Source organism: Coenobita brevimanus, chromosome 27 (assembly GCF_032717465.1).
Source record: "Coenobita brevimanus isolate Jiangsu-jjx chromosome 27, ASM3271746v2, whole genome shotgun sequence".
Lineage (NCBI taxonomy): Eukaryota > Metazoa > Arthropoda > Malacostraca > Decapoda > Coenobitidae > Coenobita > Coenobita brevimanus.
This window is the reverse complement of record NC_136980.1, coordinates 18,912,120-18,931,281: the sequence shown is the minus strand read 5'-3', so window position 1 is coordinate 18,931,281 and position 19,162 is coordinate 18,912,120. Positions and strand designations below refer to the sequence as shown.

Sequence of the window (19,162 nt, the reverse complement as noted above, 5' to 3'; positions counted from 1 at the left end):
TAAAGAAACATAAAAAAAATAAATTAGAGAAGGTTCAAAGAATGGCTACGAGAATGATACCAAGCTTAAGGGATTTCCAGTATAAAGAGAGATTGGAAAGGTTGAAATTAACTACATTAGAGGAACGAAGAGAAAGCGGAGATATGATAATGATTGTAAGTGAGCAGATGTTTGTTGCTTAGTCGTCACGACTCAGACGTTACCGGAATGCGATAAATTGGCAGTGGTCGCTGCCTCTGGCAAAAATGTGTACCAAAATGTGAGAAGCAGGCCCGTAGATATACCATCAGTAATTCAGGTTATTCATAAAGACTGCATACTACTACTGGATACTTTTTTAACCCCTTAACCGCGGGGCGTCACTTTCGTGACGCTTGGGAGCAAGGGATCATACCGCGGGGCATCGCTTTTGTGATTCTGCGTTATTTTGAATTCACCCGGGCTTCCAAGCGGGGGCTTGTATCATCTATCAGTACTGCCAATGTCCAACACTAGTCAGCACTCCTAATCTCATCTGTACTCCCATCCATTGTTGACAATTTAGCCATTTCTCCCCGTTCTTGACTCCCCTCCCTACCCCCCCTCCATTACCCTATCCTCTCGCATGCCCGGCCGTGCTACGACAAGTAAATCTTCCCTGGAATTTTTCACTGATTTCATCCATTGAAATAAGCCCTATGTCCTATTCTTATACCAAATAATATATACAAGAAAGAAATAAGGTAAGTGAGAGTGCCATACACCTGGAATTGGCTAATCATCACCTGACAACACCTCACGTGCACTCGTTCGCTAATTTTTTTCCCCTTGAAATATGCCGTATAATCTATTTTCGTAATAAATATACATGTAAGGAGGGAAGGGAGAAGCCTAAGTGATATGTACATTCACCTGGAACTACCTAATTTATAATGTATTGTCTAGATTTCCTGCCAATCATATCAGTGCTAGACAAAGCTGTTTCAAGATATAACATTGGTAGCTCTGAATATATATCTCCTAAGTAGGCCTCTAATCTATTTTCGTAATAAATATACATGTAAGGAGGGAAGGGAGAAGCCTAAGTGATATTTACATTCACCTGGAACTACCAAATTTATAATGTATTGTCTAGATTTCCTGCCAATCATATCAGTGCTAGACTTAGCTGTTTCAAGAACCAATATTGGTAACTCTGAATAACCCCTAAAGCAGGCCTCCACGCTGGCCCTCCGTTATCAGTTCACTCTCACTTTCCGAAGCGAGAGTACGTATGTTTCTTCTTGCTGACTTCAAGGCCTTTTTTCACCCCCATGCAAATGGCCCTGTGACCTTTACCCCCTACTAAACCTCGTGTGGAAAGAGGTTTTGGGCTGACAATTGATAAAAGAGTGACTACGATCTTTCTATTGAGTAAAACAGTGCAAGTGGAATTGTAAATAATGTGTAAATAATGTGTAAACAGCAAGTGAAAGTAATGAATGTAAATATACGTGAACAATGGAAAATAGTTTTATAAGTTATTTCAAGTGACAGTGCACAACACAGTGTAAATAAAATAGAAATGTAAATAACGTAAATAAAATAGAGAACGTAAATAGAAATGTAAATGAGTAGTATTATAAGAATACGAGTATATACCCTAGGAGTAATGAAAGTGAAAGTTTCACTCTAGCATGTAGGAATGCTATGAGTTATGAGAGTGAAGATGAAAGTGACATTCACTCTCAATGCCAGTATACAGGACGAGAAAGTGAATGCTACGTATTTTACTGAAAGAAATTGAATCCCTACAGTGACAATAAACTAATACTACTGAAGGAAACTTATGGATAAAGACTGTAGATATATATAAGTGTTATACAGTAATAGAAATATAAAGTGTGAGGGGTTTTATGAATAATAAATGACAGAGTAACAAAAGCGAACTAGTGCCAGTGCGACGATCAGACGCGCTCGTAATTTCCATTGCTTTCACAGTGTTTTTTTTTTTTAGTATGGATCCCAAACTACTTGAAAATTGTAGAATAGTGTTTATAGTGTTTGTATCTGGCTGTGGTAATCATATTACGGGTTGTCGGGAAGTGAAAAGTGGAGACTTCGTTACCCTACTTCAGAGGTCTCCACAAGTCCTACGGTAACGACGAAGGCTCAACAATCATTCCAGGAGAAAGCTGAAGGTATGTGCCATAAGCATATGTAATTTTATTATTCTAGGACTAATAACTGATTTTTGGTAAATATTTTTTGAGAGTCTGTCGGAGCCCAAATAACCCCGCGGCACATGCAAGTCATTGGTAAACAAGCCCGCGGTGTAGGGGTTAAGAGAGAGTATTCTTGCACTGTCGGATTCTGTCAGTTTTGTCTCTCCTAAAATCCTTCAGAAAGAAGTGAGTGAGTTTCCGTTCTCACCCAGTGCCATGACGTTACGCTGAGGTAAGGAACTGTCATCTTTATTATAATGATCCGATTTCTGTATGTCTGTTTGTTACCCTAACACAGCAGAAACGGGGCAACGTAGCGCAATTCTTGTTAGAGCAAGGTACCGTTAAAATGCTCTAACTTGAAGAATAAAACAATTTCCAGTCCAGTCGGGCCACCAGTACCCGAGGTATGACTCATTTCTGGCTTTCTGCTTCAAATTTAGTGTATGCTTTTAGTGGAGGGGATGGATTCGTCCTTGGTCCGGCACTGAAATTACCAGCATGACAGAAAAGAGACTAGTGACGTGTTTGGTGTACTGTATTATCACTCTCTCGCCTCTCCTTCTTCCCTCCTAATATTTCTAAAATTGTATACTATAATGCTATAGTATTATTTAGTGTAATAGCAAACACTACTATCCAGTCTCTCTCTCTCTCTCTCTCTCTCAACCGGTGTCCCAGCAGGAAAAAATAAGGGAAAATTCCTTGCTCAGTGTCTCTCACGGCATGAGTAATTCAGATTTTTGTTACTTTTTGACTGAAAATAGGAAATTACTTGGCATCGAGCGGAGGCCGTCAAAGGCGGAAGAGTCTGTATACACATAAAACAATCTTCTCAGCATTCCCTTCTTAAAGCTGCAAATTTTGAACGGAGACAGCAACCACTTCCAATTCATCGCATTCTGGCAGCGTCTGAACCGTGACAGCTAAGCATGTAAGTGAGCGGATGTTTCTTGATTAGACATGACTCAGACTCGCCAGAATCATTATCATATTATTATTATTATTACTTAACTCCTCGGTCACCTTTATTTCTCCTTAAACACTCCCTACTCCCCTTCCCACTCCCCACCCACCATCTCCCCATTCACCACCACTCATCTTCCTTTACACAGTCCCAGCTCTCCTCCCCAGTTACCATACCACTCATCTTCCCTTACACACTCCCAGTCCTTTTCAGTTACCCTACTACTCATCTTCCCTTACATTCTCCCAGTTCTCCTCCCCAGTTATCTTCCGCAACTCACCTCCCCAATTTCCTTCCCACTGATCAGTCCCTACACACCCCCTCACTCACCATCCCTCACTTTCACAGATCCGTGCTGGAGTGAACACTGGTCCTGTGGTGGCTGGTGTTGTTGGCACCAAGATGCCGCGCTACTGTCTCTTCGGCGACACCGTCAACACCGCCTCAAGGATGGAGACAACATGCGAACGTGAGTAATGTACCAGAGGACAAAAGTTAACCTATTTTCACCGCTAGGATTCTCTGCCCATAAAGAGCGCTATTTTATTTGTTGTGCCGGGGAGGAAAGATAACGGCATTCCCTAATTGTAAAGTAGACGCAGTGAATAGGTGGAACTTTTGTTCCTGATTTTACTGCAAACCCGCACAATCATTCAGTGTTTTTCTTTTTTCTTTTCAGGGCAACTAATGCATCACTTCAGGAATAAGATTCGGAAAATGCAAGATTATCTTAATTTAGTTCACTTCAGGGTATATAATTAAACATTCTGTATGTTTTTCTCGGAGATAAAATTTATTCGCATGATAAGGTCCTCAGCCCAAATGCGGTGATCTTCACTGTTGATCGCCAGGCAATGTTTTCAGCAATGAGGATCACATCCACACAATTACGTCAGTTTTCTTATAATGCGTCGAAGTAGTGAATCTTTGATAGGTAATCATATCTAACCTCATATTAAAGATCGTAATGATTCCAAGACAACAGGTTCCAAGAGCACTGAACAAGGATTTGTCAGATAAAGATATACAGTCGGCGGCATCAATTCGAGTTTGGCCATCAGAAACGAGCCTGTGAGCCTATGCTGGGGGCTTAAAATAAGGAAGATGTAGCAACAGAGGTTGTGGGACAGACGAATTGGGAAAGAGGTAACAAATGGGGGAGAGAGAGCAAGTTGGGGGAGGGATAGCTGTAGGGGGTGGGAGGGGAGAGAGGAGGGGAGAAACAGAGGGAGGGGTAGAGATGAGATACCAGAAGGTAATTAGCACCAGTAGTATAGTACATAATCACACAGCACATTATAAAAAAACTCATTTTTGTATTTCAAATGCATATTATTGATAGGTATATTGCGTTCCAAGCAAACTTCCGAACGTAATACGTAAACACAGGCCATTAAAATGCATATCTGCTAACTCTTTTCCATACAGTGTTACCAGACACTCAGGCTCATATCATACCTGTTGGCCTAACGCGAATTTATGCAGCTGACAGCACCAATGTAGCGACATGGGGCTTCGCTAAATTAGACTGGACCTGAGCACCTCGTTTCAGAAAATCTACGCTGAATGAATGTGAAACAGCTTGATCCAGGAGAAACTCCCATATTTAAACACACACACACACACACACACACACACACACACAAACGTGTGTGTGTGTGTGTGTGTGTGTGTGTGTGTGTGCCCTTAGTCCTGGGAAAGGGACGGTTTCATGTGTTGGTACTAATATGTCCCGGCGGCTCGGACACCTAGTTAAACAAATTTCCCTCTGTTACCTCCCTATCCTCAAAGCAGGATGGTGGCCTGCAGGAGAAGGGTAACTTCGGGCTGCAGTTCGCTAAGTTCATGTCCAGATGAACTTTTTCTTTCTGTGTGTGTGTGTGTGTGTGTGTGTGTCCGACTCTGGACATAGGCTTCACGGTCTGCTCCCAAGGCCCAGCAGTCCTCCTACATACCATCACACCTTCACATTTCATCACTTCGGCGCTAACACCCACCGTCCATACTGAATACATGCTAGGGCTGTCTCATACAGGACTGGTGTATTGGTATTAGCGGGGGTATATTTATGACATGTCAGCGGGTCTTCTGGTAGATCAGTAAAGTCTGAGTTTATGAGATTCAAATCCTTAAACTGTTCCCTGCCCCAGTGGGGATTTGAAGCTGGATCCATAGGATTGCAGGACACCTCTCACTCTTGCTCCATCGGTTATCCCTTATTTTTTGTACATGACCTGCCGACTTCCATTTCTGTTCTTTTATAACTTCTATGACGTTTGCTCTTTCATCCATAATTTTACTCTGTCTGTGTATATCTATCTATCTATCTATCTATCTATCAATATATCTATATCTATCTATCTATCTATCTATCTATCTATCTCTATATATATATATATATATATATATATATATATATATATATATATATATATATATATATATATATATATATATATATATATATATATATATATATATATATATATATATATATATATATATATATATATATATATATATATATATATATATATATATATATATATATATTTTAACCTTTGGTGGGTCTTTGTACACAAAGTAAATATACTTTGGTCTTAGCCTATACTAATGCATAGACCCACAAATCGCACCTCTTGACCATTATGTCCTTTCAAAGGTCTGCATGTCCAGCTATCGAAATACAATCATTTTCTTATATATTTACATTGTGCTACCAAAAATCAGATACTTTACTCCAGTAAGACAAAAATATTACTGATTATATAGTTATTCGTGAGCCTACAATCTCCTAGTCTATATTGTATGTAGGCAAGGTATTGGATTATGCAGTTGAGATGTCTGAGTGACAAAATGATATTAATCAAGATGGACATGCTCTAACTTTTCCCATACATTTGTTTCCCACCAAATATTTCATGACAAAAGTTCAAATATACACTTTTGGTTAAATGTGCGCTTTTCGGGCAATTGAAATGAACTGGTTAAAAAAAAAAAAGTTGAAAAGTAGAATAAGGTTCCCAGTTATGTATTCGGTGCTCTTTCGACTACGTTTCAAAGGTAGGCAAGGTAGCATATGACTGGAACGAACTGAGCATAAGTCCTTTGCTAAAACGCGAAGGAAAGAACTAGTACTATTTTTTCCATGTTAGATCGTGGTAATATACATTAAATTTTCTATGCCCATTCTTGTACAATAACCACGTCATTTTTTTCCCATTATGCATGGTGTCTTCATTCAGTTTTTCGTGTGATGGTTTTGTGGACGTGGAGGATCCTTCATCTATGCAGTCCTTATTTCAATCACATATTTCTTTCTCAAACTACTTTTTATGTTTCCAATTTGAGACGTAGATTGGTGTTTCGAAAGTTCGTTTCCTGAATCCCAGTACTCCTCCTCCGTGTTTTACTACCACTTCATCTAACATCAACGGTCGTCACTGACTTACAGCAAGGACTGTCTCATTCCGAACTGCCGTGATGGAAATAATGTGGGTGCTTTAATGACGTCCCAGTGAGTCCTGTCGTGCATCAGGAAAAAATCTTTTAGAGAAATTTAAATCCACAATCCGTTCAACGCTCCAGCACAATCTCCCGTCATTTCGAACAGCAGATTAACTCTATCCAGCATCCACCCTACCGATCTGACAGATGTTGTCAAATGTGGGCTAAGCGACGTACTGCAGTTGTTCTCTTTCTTTTGATTCTTAAAATATGTTGCAATCATCGTAGATGTGTACGTATGGTAGGAAGAAAATCCGGTATACACACACACACACACACACACACACACACACACATATATATATATATATATATATATATATATATATATATATATATATATATATATATATATATATATATGCACTATATACACACACACTTATACATAATCCTTCCCTCTTCTTCTCCTCTGATGACTCTGTAGCTGTTTCTTCTGGTGATAAAGCAGAACTTTTCGCTCACACTTTCTCCTCCAGTTCCACCTTAGGCGACTTTTGTGCTGTTCCACTAACACTTCCTCCTCTCACTTCCACATGGCTGACATTTTTTTTTTTTTCAATTGATATGTTTTCCACCATCACTGGCCTCAGTACTAACAAGGCCTATGGGCTGTTGGGTTCCTCCTGTTGTCCTCAAGAACTGTGCTTGTGTTCTTACACCCAGCCTAGGTAAACTCTTTTTCCTTTGTCCGTCAACTTGTACCTCTTTTCTTGCTGGGAGTTTGCTTTCATTCAGCGTGTCCCAAAGGAGGGTGACCATTCTCAGTCCTTTAACTATCGCCCAGTTGCTTTAACATCCTGTATTTCTAAAGTTCTTAAAATCTATTCTTGATTAAAAAAAAAAAAAAACGCATTCCTTTCAGAGTCCTTTTCATGTTCTGACTCTGGTGAAAGTTTTACCATTGTGTTTGACATTTCAAAGGCTGTCGATCGAGTGTGCCAGAAATCTTTAATTTCCAAACTGCCCTCTTACTGTTTCTATCCTGCTATTCGTGCCTTTTCCTCTAGCTTTCTTTCTGATCGTTCTCTAGTTGCTGTTGTAGTCAGCCACCGTTCTTCTCCAGGAGATATGAGTAGTGGTTTTCCTTACGACTCTGTCTATCACCAGCTCTTCCTTCTATTCATCGATGACCTTCTAATCTGTAGGTCTAACCCTATCCACTCATACACTGATGACTCCACCCTTCAGCCTTTCCATCCGCTTCTCACAGTGTCCATCTCAGCAGTTACTTCACCACACAAGGGATGAGGTTATGGCACACCTAATGTCTGACTTGGCTTATATCACTGATTGGAGTAGAAGTAATCTTCTTCGTTTTTAATGTATAACAAAACTCAGTTCTTCCATCTTTCAACCCGTCAGAATCTTTAGCAGGAGTATCCTCTAATTTTTAACAATATCCAACTCTCATATTTGCACGTACATGGGGTTTCATTCTCACAGGATTTATATGGAAAGATCACATTATTTCTCCCGTAAAATCTGCTTCCAAGATATTGGGTGTGCCAAGCTAACTCCATTCCTTCTTGACCCCTGCACAGTTGTTGACTTCACACTCGAGTCTTATTCACCGCTTTGTAGAGTACAACTATCTTGTATGGGAAAGCTCCCCACTTACAGCCCTTCTTAACGAGGTGAAGTCAAAGGGCATTCGTCTCATTAACTTTACTCCTCTTACTGGCCCCCTTCAACCTCTGTCTTTTCTTCGCACTGTTGCATCTTTATCTCTTTTCTATCACTACATTAATGGTCACTGCTTTGCAAACTGGCTCCTTGCATCCCTTCACCATTAGAGCAGGAATTTATCATCCTTATATCAGCAAAGTCTCACCCCTTCTCTGTCCACTTCTCTAATGCAAGAGTTAACCATTACTCACAGACCTTCATGTATACAACAGGTCAACTCTGCAACTATTTTCCTGTGTATGTATTTCCTACCCGTATGGCCTTCATTCTTTTAAATGCAGTGTGTCCAGGCTTCTCGAAATGAACGGATCTAGAATTTGTCTCTCTCTTATCTTGTTATTTGTCTTGGAGGGAATCTTGGTGGCATTTAACCTCTGGTTCCTTTTTCCTTGCATTGTATACAGTATATATATATATATATATATATATATATATATATATATATATATATATATATATGTGTGTGTGTGTGTGTGTGTGTGTGTGTGTTTTATATTGGAAAGAGGCCATTTAGAATACAAATATTACTGTAGTCCAAAGAGGTGACAGCATTGTTCAAGTTATGGTTTTCTCAATGCCCCTGACGAAGATACAGTGTTTGTTGCATAGTGTACTGATTAAGTTTCGAAATTCCATTCTAATAACAAGAGATGTGTTTCTGCTATCAGTAGGCATTGGTGGAATGCTTAAACTGGAATGAAGGTTGGTGGCAGGTGAGCCGGAATTTATGCATTATTGCTGAATTAGGTGATGAGTGATGGCAGGTACTCAGCAAGAATCCAGAGCACTCCGGAAGACGCTTAGCACTGCGATCTTCTGCTCAATGGGAGAGAAGTTTTTGGCAGCTGTATGTTTATGGTAGGTTTATTGGAGTAGATGTAAACATCTTTTGTTATCCTTATCCTCCTCCTGTCAGGTTTCTTATGCAAGATAGTAGTTTGGTCTTCAAGTTGTTGTCTAGTTAAGGCAAGACCATGACTTCTGCTGTGGTGACGCTGAATTGCACTGCCTTGTAGGTAAGCTAGTATCCTCTTGAACACGGTGGTTGTGGTAAAGCCTATATATCGAGAATTTAGGTGAAGGCAATCACCAATGTTGTATGTATACTGATATGCTAGGTTCACATCCTGAAGAGGACGTGTTGGTGGAAGGCAACTGTTTCTCTTTAAAAGGTTGGAAGTTCGTCTTGTTTTTTAATAGATGATCAGCTCCCAATTGTTTGTCAGGACCAGTGGGCTTCACATTATTATGTACCGGTATTAGTTTTTTCGGGGCCTTCCCATCATCATAATATGCAAATGATTTAAAATTCATGAAACAGAGGCCAATCTACCGAGAAGCTTCTTGTTGTGATGATCGTTGAGCCACAAAAGTGACCATTCGTCGTCTTAAGACTTCATCTATTTCTTTCTTGGGATATCAAATGATGGCAAGGACATGGGAGGCTCTCGTTAATACAGTGTTGGTGTTATTCCAAGAGGAGCAGTGTGTAAAAGAGCTCTTGATGGAAGAGATGATTTAACTGCGTCAGTATCTTTCAGGACATTCACTTGCACAGTTTGACAGAATCACAAGTTGATAGCCTTCGCATATACTTCGTTGGAGAAGGAGTTCGTCCCTCGATGAACTGCAACGTCAAGGATGAGGAGTCTGCTGTTTGCCTCTGTCTCATGTGTAAAATTGAGGGAAGTGTTTTGCTTGGAGATATTTATCATTGTAAGAACGTCCTCCTCGGTTTTGGCACTGACAAAGACGTCCTCCACTTATCCTGTATATATATAGAAGGCTCGAGGTCAGGGTGCTGTGAGAATATTCTTTCTTCACCTGAGTTCATGCAAAAGTTGGCAAAGAGGACTCCCAGTAGGGAACCCTCGGCAACACTGTCAATTTGCAAATACATGTTGCTGTCTGGGCCAAGAATGGTGCTCCTTTGGTGCAAGCGTGTCGTCTTATAGTTCCCGTGGGGATAACCAAGCCTGTAGTCTCCAACGACAAGTGGGAACTTAGGGGTTCCACCGATCAAGTTGCGGCGAATTAAACCGTTTAATCTCGCCTTCAAGTCGTTGGTCGGGTTCCTCGTGATTTTCTTCGTTGGTCGGGTTCCTCGTGATTTTCTTATTTGGTCAAGTTCCTCATGATTATCTTCGTTGGTTGGTTCCTCGTGATTTTCTTGAATTTGGTGCTGCCTCCTAGGATGGTTGTTGTCTTGTTCATGTAATCCTTTTTATATAGTATTACACATACGGAAGACATTATCATCCTTTCGGATGACGATTCTTTTGTTGTCTTTCAACTCCCTAGCTGTAGAATTTAGTTCAAGGGTGAAAAGAGAGCGGCGGGTGTGACTTCTTGTCGTGTTGGATCCCTGATGATTTCGGCCTGGAGGTCAGGGGAAGCTGTGATTTTGTGAAGATGAGAGAGAGAGAGAGATTATGAATGGCAGAAGATACCTGAGGCAGTGGACACAAACTGTCGACATCTTCAGTTTGATTACTTTCTTTTTTCTCAATCGTTCTCGTTATCAAAAGATCATATTCAAAGGGAAAGACATCTCTAGTGACCTGGTGAGAAATTTATCAGTCAACCATGCATTCTAATATCCCACATCCGGTAGAGACGTCAAATCCACTAAACCGTTTGGTTACATGGTTACAAACCAACGTAGCAAATGGTTTCTTTGGGCTGCAGGAAATCATCTCACCGGTATACATAGTGTTGGGTCACCTGAAGGGAACCCTGCGTGATACGAAGAGAGTGGATGACGGACATCCTCACCTACCACAATATTCTTAATTTTTTTTTTCATTGCAGTGAGGTCAGTCATTTTATAATTTTGCTACCCCCCAAAACTATTTCAATATACAGCTTAGAGATGATCTCTCGTATTGATTAGGTTAATGAGATGGAATGTGTGTCCCCAGTCCCCTTCACAGCTACGGCGTCCAGTGATACCAACTTCTTGTTTCAGCTTCCTTCACACTAGCTCGCTTTTCTATACAGCAAAGTGCATAATATTTTAGTTTATCTTTTTTGTGTCCGAGTCTAGCCATAGATGTAATAGTTCATTCTCTGAGTCACAATAGTCCTCTTACGTACCATATACCTTCCCATGTCACCACTTTGGCGCTAATATCCGCTGTCCATATTAAAAAACATGCTTGAGCTGTCTCACTCAGAACTGGTGTGGTGCTATTAGTGCTTTATGACATGTCCCTGTGTCTTGTAGAAAATTTGTAAAATAATTTTTAATGAAATTCCAGTCATCACATTGTACTCTTTCCCAGCCTGGCTCTAACTCGTCTCCTGCAACGCGTTATCGTATCCATGACTGAAGGAAGACACACACAAGTCATACACTGCCAACTAATTTGTTCCTTTAGCCACATGCATGTATAAGTGCCTCTTTGTCCCTTTCCTGTTCCAGCCATGCGCATTCAAATCTCGCTGAGCACAAGGATGGCGCTGGTGACGGCTGGCGGTTTCATCATGGAATTCAGGGGCTACACTGATGTCAAGGTAAGGCTTTAGTGGTCAGCAGAGGTAGTGGTAGGTTACAATTTGTCCACCTTAGTTTAACATGATATTCGTCATTTTGCAGCTCATTTCCCCAGCTTACTGGAAGAACTAGGTAGTATTCCGACTCTATCCTTTCTACAGCATCTCAGCATGACTGACTCCATATTCTAGTGTTACTCTCTTGTTACAACTCAGGATTCAAAGTGGATAGATGACTGTTACAGGTCAAGTCAAAGTGGACAGCGCATAGTGCGGGGGTTGTTAAATTGTGGCCAAAGTTCCATTTACACATCTAGATCTACTGATCCACTAAAACTTTTGCAATATTTCAAACTGGCCAAAATTTTGATCATTTTTATCGAAATCTTATTAAGCTTTCAGTACTGTTCCAAAAGTGTGTAAAAGAGTAACTGACCACAGCTGTACACTTTCCGATTGAGGTCCATGGGTCAGCACGTGATCCAGAGCTATAGACAGACTCTCGGTGACCTGAACGCGGGCGATCCTTAAAAAAAAAAAAAAAAAAAAAACAGGGATAAAACTTCATGTAACCTACTGTTCCACTGAGTCTACGTTGCACCTAAGTTACGTATGTCAATTTCAGCCTTGATACATCATCTATGGGCAGAAAAACATCGCACAGCTCCTCTCTGTTTTGGTAAATTCGCCAGAAAAGTTAGAGAGATACGATATATAAAGCAAATTTTTGTCACCGAATATTACTCATGGTTTGAAGTCCATAAACGGGGTGTGACCCCAACATACGGAGAGACACAGAGGACCGCACATACTGTATACACTCTGCTGAGCTCATGATGAGTTAATAATTATTTGTATATACGTTTGCCTTCACTTATAGCGCGCCAAGAAACTGCAATATAGGGTAACTGTCAAATGAAGAAAATAAGAATAAATAGGTCTGTGAAACAAAAAGGAAGGGGGGCTTTAAATTTGACTTCCTTCTAGTAAGAACATGTTAGGATTCATTTCAATAACGATCCGGTGTGGGCTGCAAGGTGGTGCTGGTAGATTAAAAAGTATGTACCCGGTTACGAAATGATAGACATCACCCTCCTTTGACACCCCAGCCGCACTTCTGCTTATATCATATGTCTTTAGTATGGTCTGTAATAATCATTTGATAGACAATGACATACAGTACATAGTTTCATTGCTCTTGATAATTACTGACAATGTTAAAACCAACTCACAAAATGATACTCTCCAGTAAGAGAAATTGAATCGCTTCACCCACAGTCACAACGCCATTAACACACACACACACACACACACACACACACACACTTAGTCTCTTGAGTTAGATGACGTATGTTATAAGCTTATTCTTACCGTCAGGCGATCTCATTTACCTCCGTGGATACTGTAAACATACATCTCTCTCTCTCTCTCTCTCTCTCTCTCTCTCTCTCTCTCTCTCTCTCTCCATATCTATCTATCTATCTGTCTATCTATCTATCTATCTACATATATATATCTATATCTATATCTATCTATCTATATCTATCTATCTATCTATCAATATATGGATGAGGTGATGAGAAAAGTAATAGCACAAGCAATGGAGAGAGGGATGGCGTTGCTAATGAGCGGTGATAGATGGAATATCTCAAATTTGTTGGATGCTGATGATGCAATGCTACTTCCAAATACCGGACAAGAGCTTGGTAGACAAGTGCAGGGGTTTATTGATGTCTGTGAGCGTCGTGCCCTGAGAGTAAATGTAGGAAAAAGTACTGATGTTAATCGAGTGAGAATGTGGCACCCAGTGTGATGTTACAGTGAAAGGGGAGAGACTGGAATTGGAGAGAGAGTTCAAATACCTGGGTGCGGTGATAGAAAAGGGAGGAAAATGCTAAAGAAGTGGAAAGTAGAGTGACACAAGGAAGGAAGGTAGCTGGTGCTATGAATGCCTTGATAAGAAATAAAGGCTTGAGTGTTGCAGCTGCACGAGGCTTACATGAAGGAGTGTTAGTGCCAACCTTAACATATGGATGTGAGACTATAGTGTGGCATGAAAATGAAAAGTCAAGAGTGAGAGCAGTGGAGATGGGACTGCTGAGGAATGTGTGTGGAGTACGGAGAGTGGATAGGATTCGAAATAATGTGATTCGTGAGAGGTGCGGAGTGGGGAAGTCTGTGGACACCAGAATCGAAAAGAGTGTACTGAGATGGTATGGTCATGTGGGGAGAATGGATAACAAGTGTACTGAGATGGTATGGACATGTGGAGAGAATGGATAACAGAGTGGTTAAAAAAGTATATCTGTGAGAACATGAAGGAAGGAGGAGGCGAGGTAGGCCAAGGAGAAGGTGGAGGGATATGGTGGATGAGTGTGTGAGGAAGAGAGGTCTGGAAATCGGTGAGGCTAGGGGACTGACAATAGATCGAGCTGGCTGGGTGAATGTTGTGAGAAGTACATGATCGGGGATTTGGCACCCCTTTTTAACGTGACAGCGTTCGGTCTGACTCTATCAGATACGTTTATGTGAAACTATAGCATGTGGTGAAAATTTTTGGCCTATCAGATAGAGCCAGGATTCCGAGGGCTTGAGTGATGAATGAATGGAAGCGTGTCCCATTGGACTGGGCAAACTTGGGCTGTCTGGACGTTGCTACTCCTCACCCTGCCTTAGGGTGAGAATATATTTATATATATATATATATATATATATATATATATATATATATATATATAAATATATACATACATAGAGAGAGAGAGAGAGAGAGAGAGAGAGAGAGAGAGAGAGAGAGAGAGAGAGAGAGAGAGAGAGAGAGAGATTTTCCTAAAATTAATAAATCTGACCGGAGGAATCAAGAAGAGACAGAGAGAGAGAGAGAGAGAGAAGGTAAGTGATGTAGAAGAAGAGTTTAAGACCTTATAGCTTCTTTATATCCCTCTGCCCCTAATACCCAGATATTCCAGCTCATACCCCTCCTGCTCATTTCCTTTCCCTCCTTCTGCCTCTAACGTTAGGTCAACTTTCATAATCTTAGCTTCTGTGTGTTATAATGTACAAACTCATTTTCCCATATCAGATTATAATGGAAAGAACAGTGTGGAAATACTGAGTACTAGCTGAGATTAAGGATGGAAGGAATGAAGTGGGTGAAGCGTGCACCGAGAGAATGAAGAGGGAGTGCAGTGAGGGAAGATAAAGGATAAATATGGAAGGAAGGGGTAAAAAAAAGTATGATAATGAGGCCGGAAGACATTGCGAGAGAATGGACGAAAACAGGAAATTAAGCCAGATGAGGCTAAAGGATGGAAAGGGAAGGTGAAATGGCCTCACCTATTTTCTTAGTTATTACTGCTCCTATATTTTTTTGTCGTCCTTTCTTCCCCCAACATACCCCTCACGCCGTTCACCGTACTCCATTATCAATTGTTATTGATTGCCAGGAAGAAATGAATTACGTCTAACACTGTACAATGCATGATAAAAAAGTATATATACAGATGAGTGTTTTAGGATGTAAAAACAATTCAGTAAAATAGTGTATCGGTAAGCTGAGTCTTCAAATTAGTACCAAGCATCAGCGCTTGGCAAGGGACGTGTCTGTACCAGTGTTTGGACTATTCCCAGTGAAGGAGTCTTCGACTGTCAATGTACAGAAAAGTGATGACAGTGACCTGTGAATTTAGGTTAGGGGAAAACGAGATTAATGGTAGGTACTTGGAACTTTGTGTTACTTAGTTACGGACAAAGTGTAGTTCCTCTAAAGCAAGGAAGTAATAGTAAATCAGGCATGACCTGATGCAGCGACACCAGGCCAGCAATAGTTGAGTCTCCTTGTCTGATTGTTACCGTTTGCAGTTTTCAGTGTGCTCTGCAGGTGAAGAACATCGGAAGGACTTTTTGAATATCATGCTTGTAAGCAATTGGTTTATAAACATACTGTTGATTTCTTTGCAGGGTAAGGGAGAGATGGCTACGTATTGGCTGGAAGGTAGGGATGGCCTACAGCTACAGGAAGTGGAGGCCGAAGGGCTAATTGGGGTAGCAGGGCAGGATGGAAGTGGAGGCGTAGGGGAGACCAACCCCGCATACATGCACATGGTGGACGAACTCAACGACTCTCCGGAAAATAACCCTAAAGAGAAGGACGCTAAATGAACAAAGGGTTACATTCACTGAAGTACGTCCACCTTGTGGCACATGAATGAAGGCGATGGATTTAGTGATAAACTTAGTCTCTTGTCAATGCTACGATATAATTTATTTTATCAAGACGAGAAAAGGAGAGCACATTATCTTCCATGGTGTCTTGTTTTTCCTGTAATAACAGTTAATTAACTTAAACACTCACAGAGTTTGAAGGTGTAACAATTTTCAAGGCACCTGCAAGTTTCTCATCCTCTCTCATAATGAATTTTGTACTCACTCCCATCCCCTCTGTCCTCATTACATGGGCCTAAGCACCCTCCTCCGCACAAACCATTGGTATGCTGCATTATCAGGCAAAACAAAGTCCACTGAGTATGAATAAACTTTTCTTTTTATTGTTCTGATTCATGAAATGGTTGACTTCATGTGTGTTGTGTGTGTTTGACAACCCCCCAGTGGAAGAAACAGTTTATATGAGATAATTGCTGGCAAAAAAAAAAAAATCAAGAAGGCTAACTAAAGCTTGTTCCTGCGGAGAGGACAAAGGCTGGGAATTGTCTCGTCTGTAAAACAAATCTCTGTCTTTATGAACACATGTTATTTTTTTGCAGTAAGGACAAGAAAAATTGGCAAAATCATCCCATTTCTCTCGTTTTACCTGGGAAAAAAAAATCAATTACATGATATACTTCACCGTAACTTGTTTGTGAATATCAACCCGGGACTGAAAAGGAAGGATGGCACTACACTCAGGAGTCCACTTATATACAGATTACTTATTTCCACACAATTGCATGTTGTTCTAAGTTAGAAAAGACAGAACAAGGGTTTTAAGAAGCAGAATTAATTTGGCTGTAAAAATAAATGAATTAGGATATTTCCAGTAAGAGGAAATTATATTCATGAACTAAAAGCAGAAATATTGGACAAATATTTATATCTGTTTACTGTATACACACACACACACACACACACACACACACACACACACTGTACTGTCGAATATATATATATATATATATATATATATATATATATATATATATATATATATATATATATATATATATATATATATATATATATATATAACCAATTGGATCCCAGAGTTGCTGGGCGGCGCACTGTTCCGGGAGGGTCCTCGGCGTATCGCCCTCCGCCTATCGGCTCATAGTCGCGAAGCTCATAGGTCCCTACCCGGGGTTCCCTACTTTATTAAGGTTTGAAAATTCTCGGTTCTGTCCAATACTGGGGACACTGGGCTCCAATGGGATATATATATATATATATATATATATATATATATATATATATATATATATATATATATATATATATACATATTGCCAGACGCCTCAATCCCGTTTGGGGTGGCCACAAACAAATCGCCTCCAAGTCGCTCTGTCCCCCGCCATTTCACTGCCCTGCTCCCAACTCACACCCCCCTCTCTCATTTACCTCTCCACCCCATCCCTCCATCTCATCCTTGGCCTCCCCCTCCCTCTTCCCCCCTCCACCTCACTTACATACACTCTCTTCGTCAGTCTTTCACCCTCCATCCTCTCCACATGGCCAAACCACCTCAGCGTGTTCCTCATAACGCTTCCTATCACATCCACATCCACACCACAACGCTCCTTTATATCCTCATTCGTCAGCCTGTCTCTCCATGTGACTCCACAGGCTCCTCTTAAATAACTCATTTCCACTGCTCTCACTCTTGACTTGTGTCCTTCCAACAACGTCCATGCTTCACTTCTATACGTTAGAGTTGGTATCACAATACTGTCATGTAGTAACTTTTTCACTTCCATGCTCACTTCCCTGTTTCTTATCACTGCTTTCAAAGAACCAGCAACCTTTCTTCCCTGCTGTACCCTTTCAAGCACTTCACCCTCCAAACCTCCATCCTTACTCATCACACTACCCAAGTACTTAAACGTACTCACATTTTCCAATTCCTCACCATCCAACCTCGCTGTACATTCACTGACTTCACCTCTCTCAAAGACCATCACTTTTCTCTTCCCTACATTCACCTTTAGATTCCGTTTCTTACACACTCTCCCAAACTCATCCACCAAGCCTTGCAGCTCCCCTTCGTCTTCACTCAACAACACAGTATCATCTGCAAAAAACAGTACAGGGAGTTTCCAAACACTATCCTTCTCTCACCAGGGCCACTCCAACATCCACTACCCTACCATGTACCTCTTTTATTACCCCATCCATGTACAGATTGAACAACCATGGAGACATGACACATCCCTGTTTCAAGCCAACTTTCAAAGAGAAAAATTCACTTAGTTCACCATCCACACGCACTGCAGCCTTCGCACCATCGTACATACTCTTCACAGCATTCAACAACTTCCCATCTACTCCATATATTCTTAACACTTTCCACAATCCTTGTCTATCCACCCTGTCATATGCTTTCTCCAAATCCATGAAAGCCGCATACAACTTCTTTCCCTTCTCTAGAAACTTTTCCACTAAAGATCTAAGAATGAATATCTGATCTACACAACCTCTTCCCTTCCTAAAACCTCCCTGTTCTTCTCCAACCGTGTATATATATATATATATATATATATATATATATATATATATATATATATATATATATATATATATATATATAATGATTTATATATATATAATATATAGATAGATAGATAGATAGATAGATGTAACTTATATAATACCGGTATATATACAAATCTTATATATATATATATATATATATATATATATATATATAACAGAACCAATAGCTCCACAATTGTGTTATAGTTTCCTGATCATTAATAGAGACCTCTCTTATATGTTTACAGTTTACAGTAGGACATTTTTAGAAATCCATAAGTGGCATCTGAATTAGAATTGTTATTTCTGTATTTCTGATTAGCTGTGTGAGCCCATAATTACTGGATGATATTAACAACTCATGATATTCTTCTTCAGTGAATAGTAGTTTAGTAATAATTTGCCCCAAAAGGCAGTGCCACTGAATTGCAAAACCCTGTAGTATGAATCTGCCTTATCCTGTTGTTTATCTGTTAACTCTGCGAAAATAAATTATTAGTGAACGAATAGTACAACTTGTTTACATAAACATTCGCATGTATTCTGTTTTTACTAATAGTTCGTTTCTTGTGCCGAAGAA

The 19,162-nt window shown here is 40.2% G+C and overlaps 1 protein-coding gene across 1 annotated transcript in view; it reads left to right on the top strand.

Annotated features, from left to right (window-relative positions):
* The window catches only part of LOC145394481 (uncharacterized), a 71,519-nt gene extending 55,517 nt beyond the window's left edge, over positions 1–16,002 (top strand). Inside the window, exons 14-16 of the mRNA XM_080268334.1 lie at positions 3,499–3,619; positions 11,771–11,862; positions 15,802–16,002. Coding sequence (XP_080124460.1) covers positions 3,499–3,619; positions 11,771–11,862; positions 15,802–16,002 — 414 coding nt within the window. The remainder of the gene's footprint in view (positions 1–3,498; positions 3,620–11,770; positions 11,863–15,801) is intronic.
* The last annotated feature ends 3,160 nt before the right edge of the window (positions 16,003–19,162 follow it).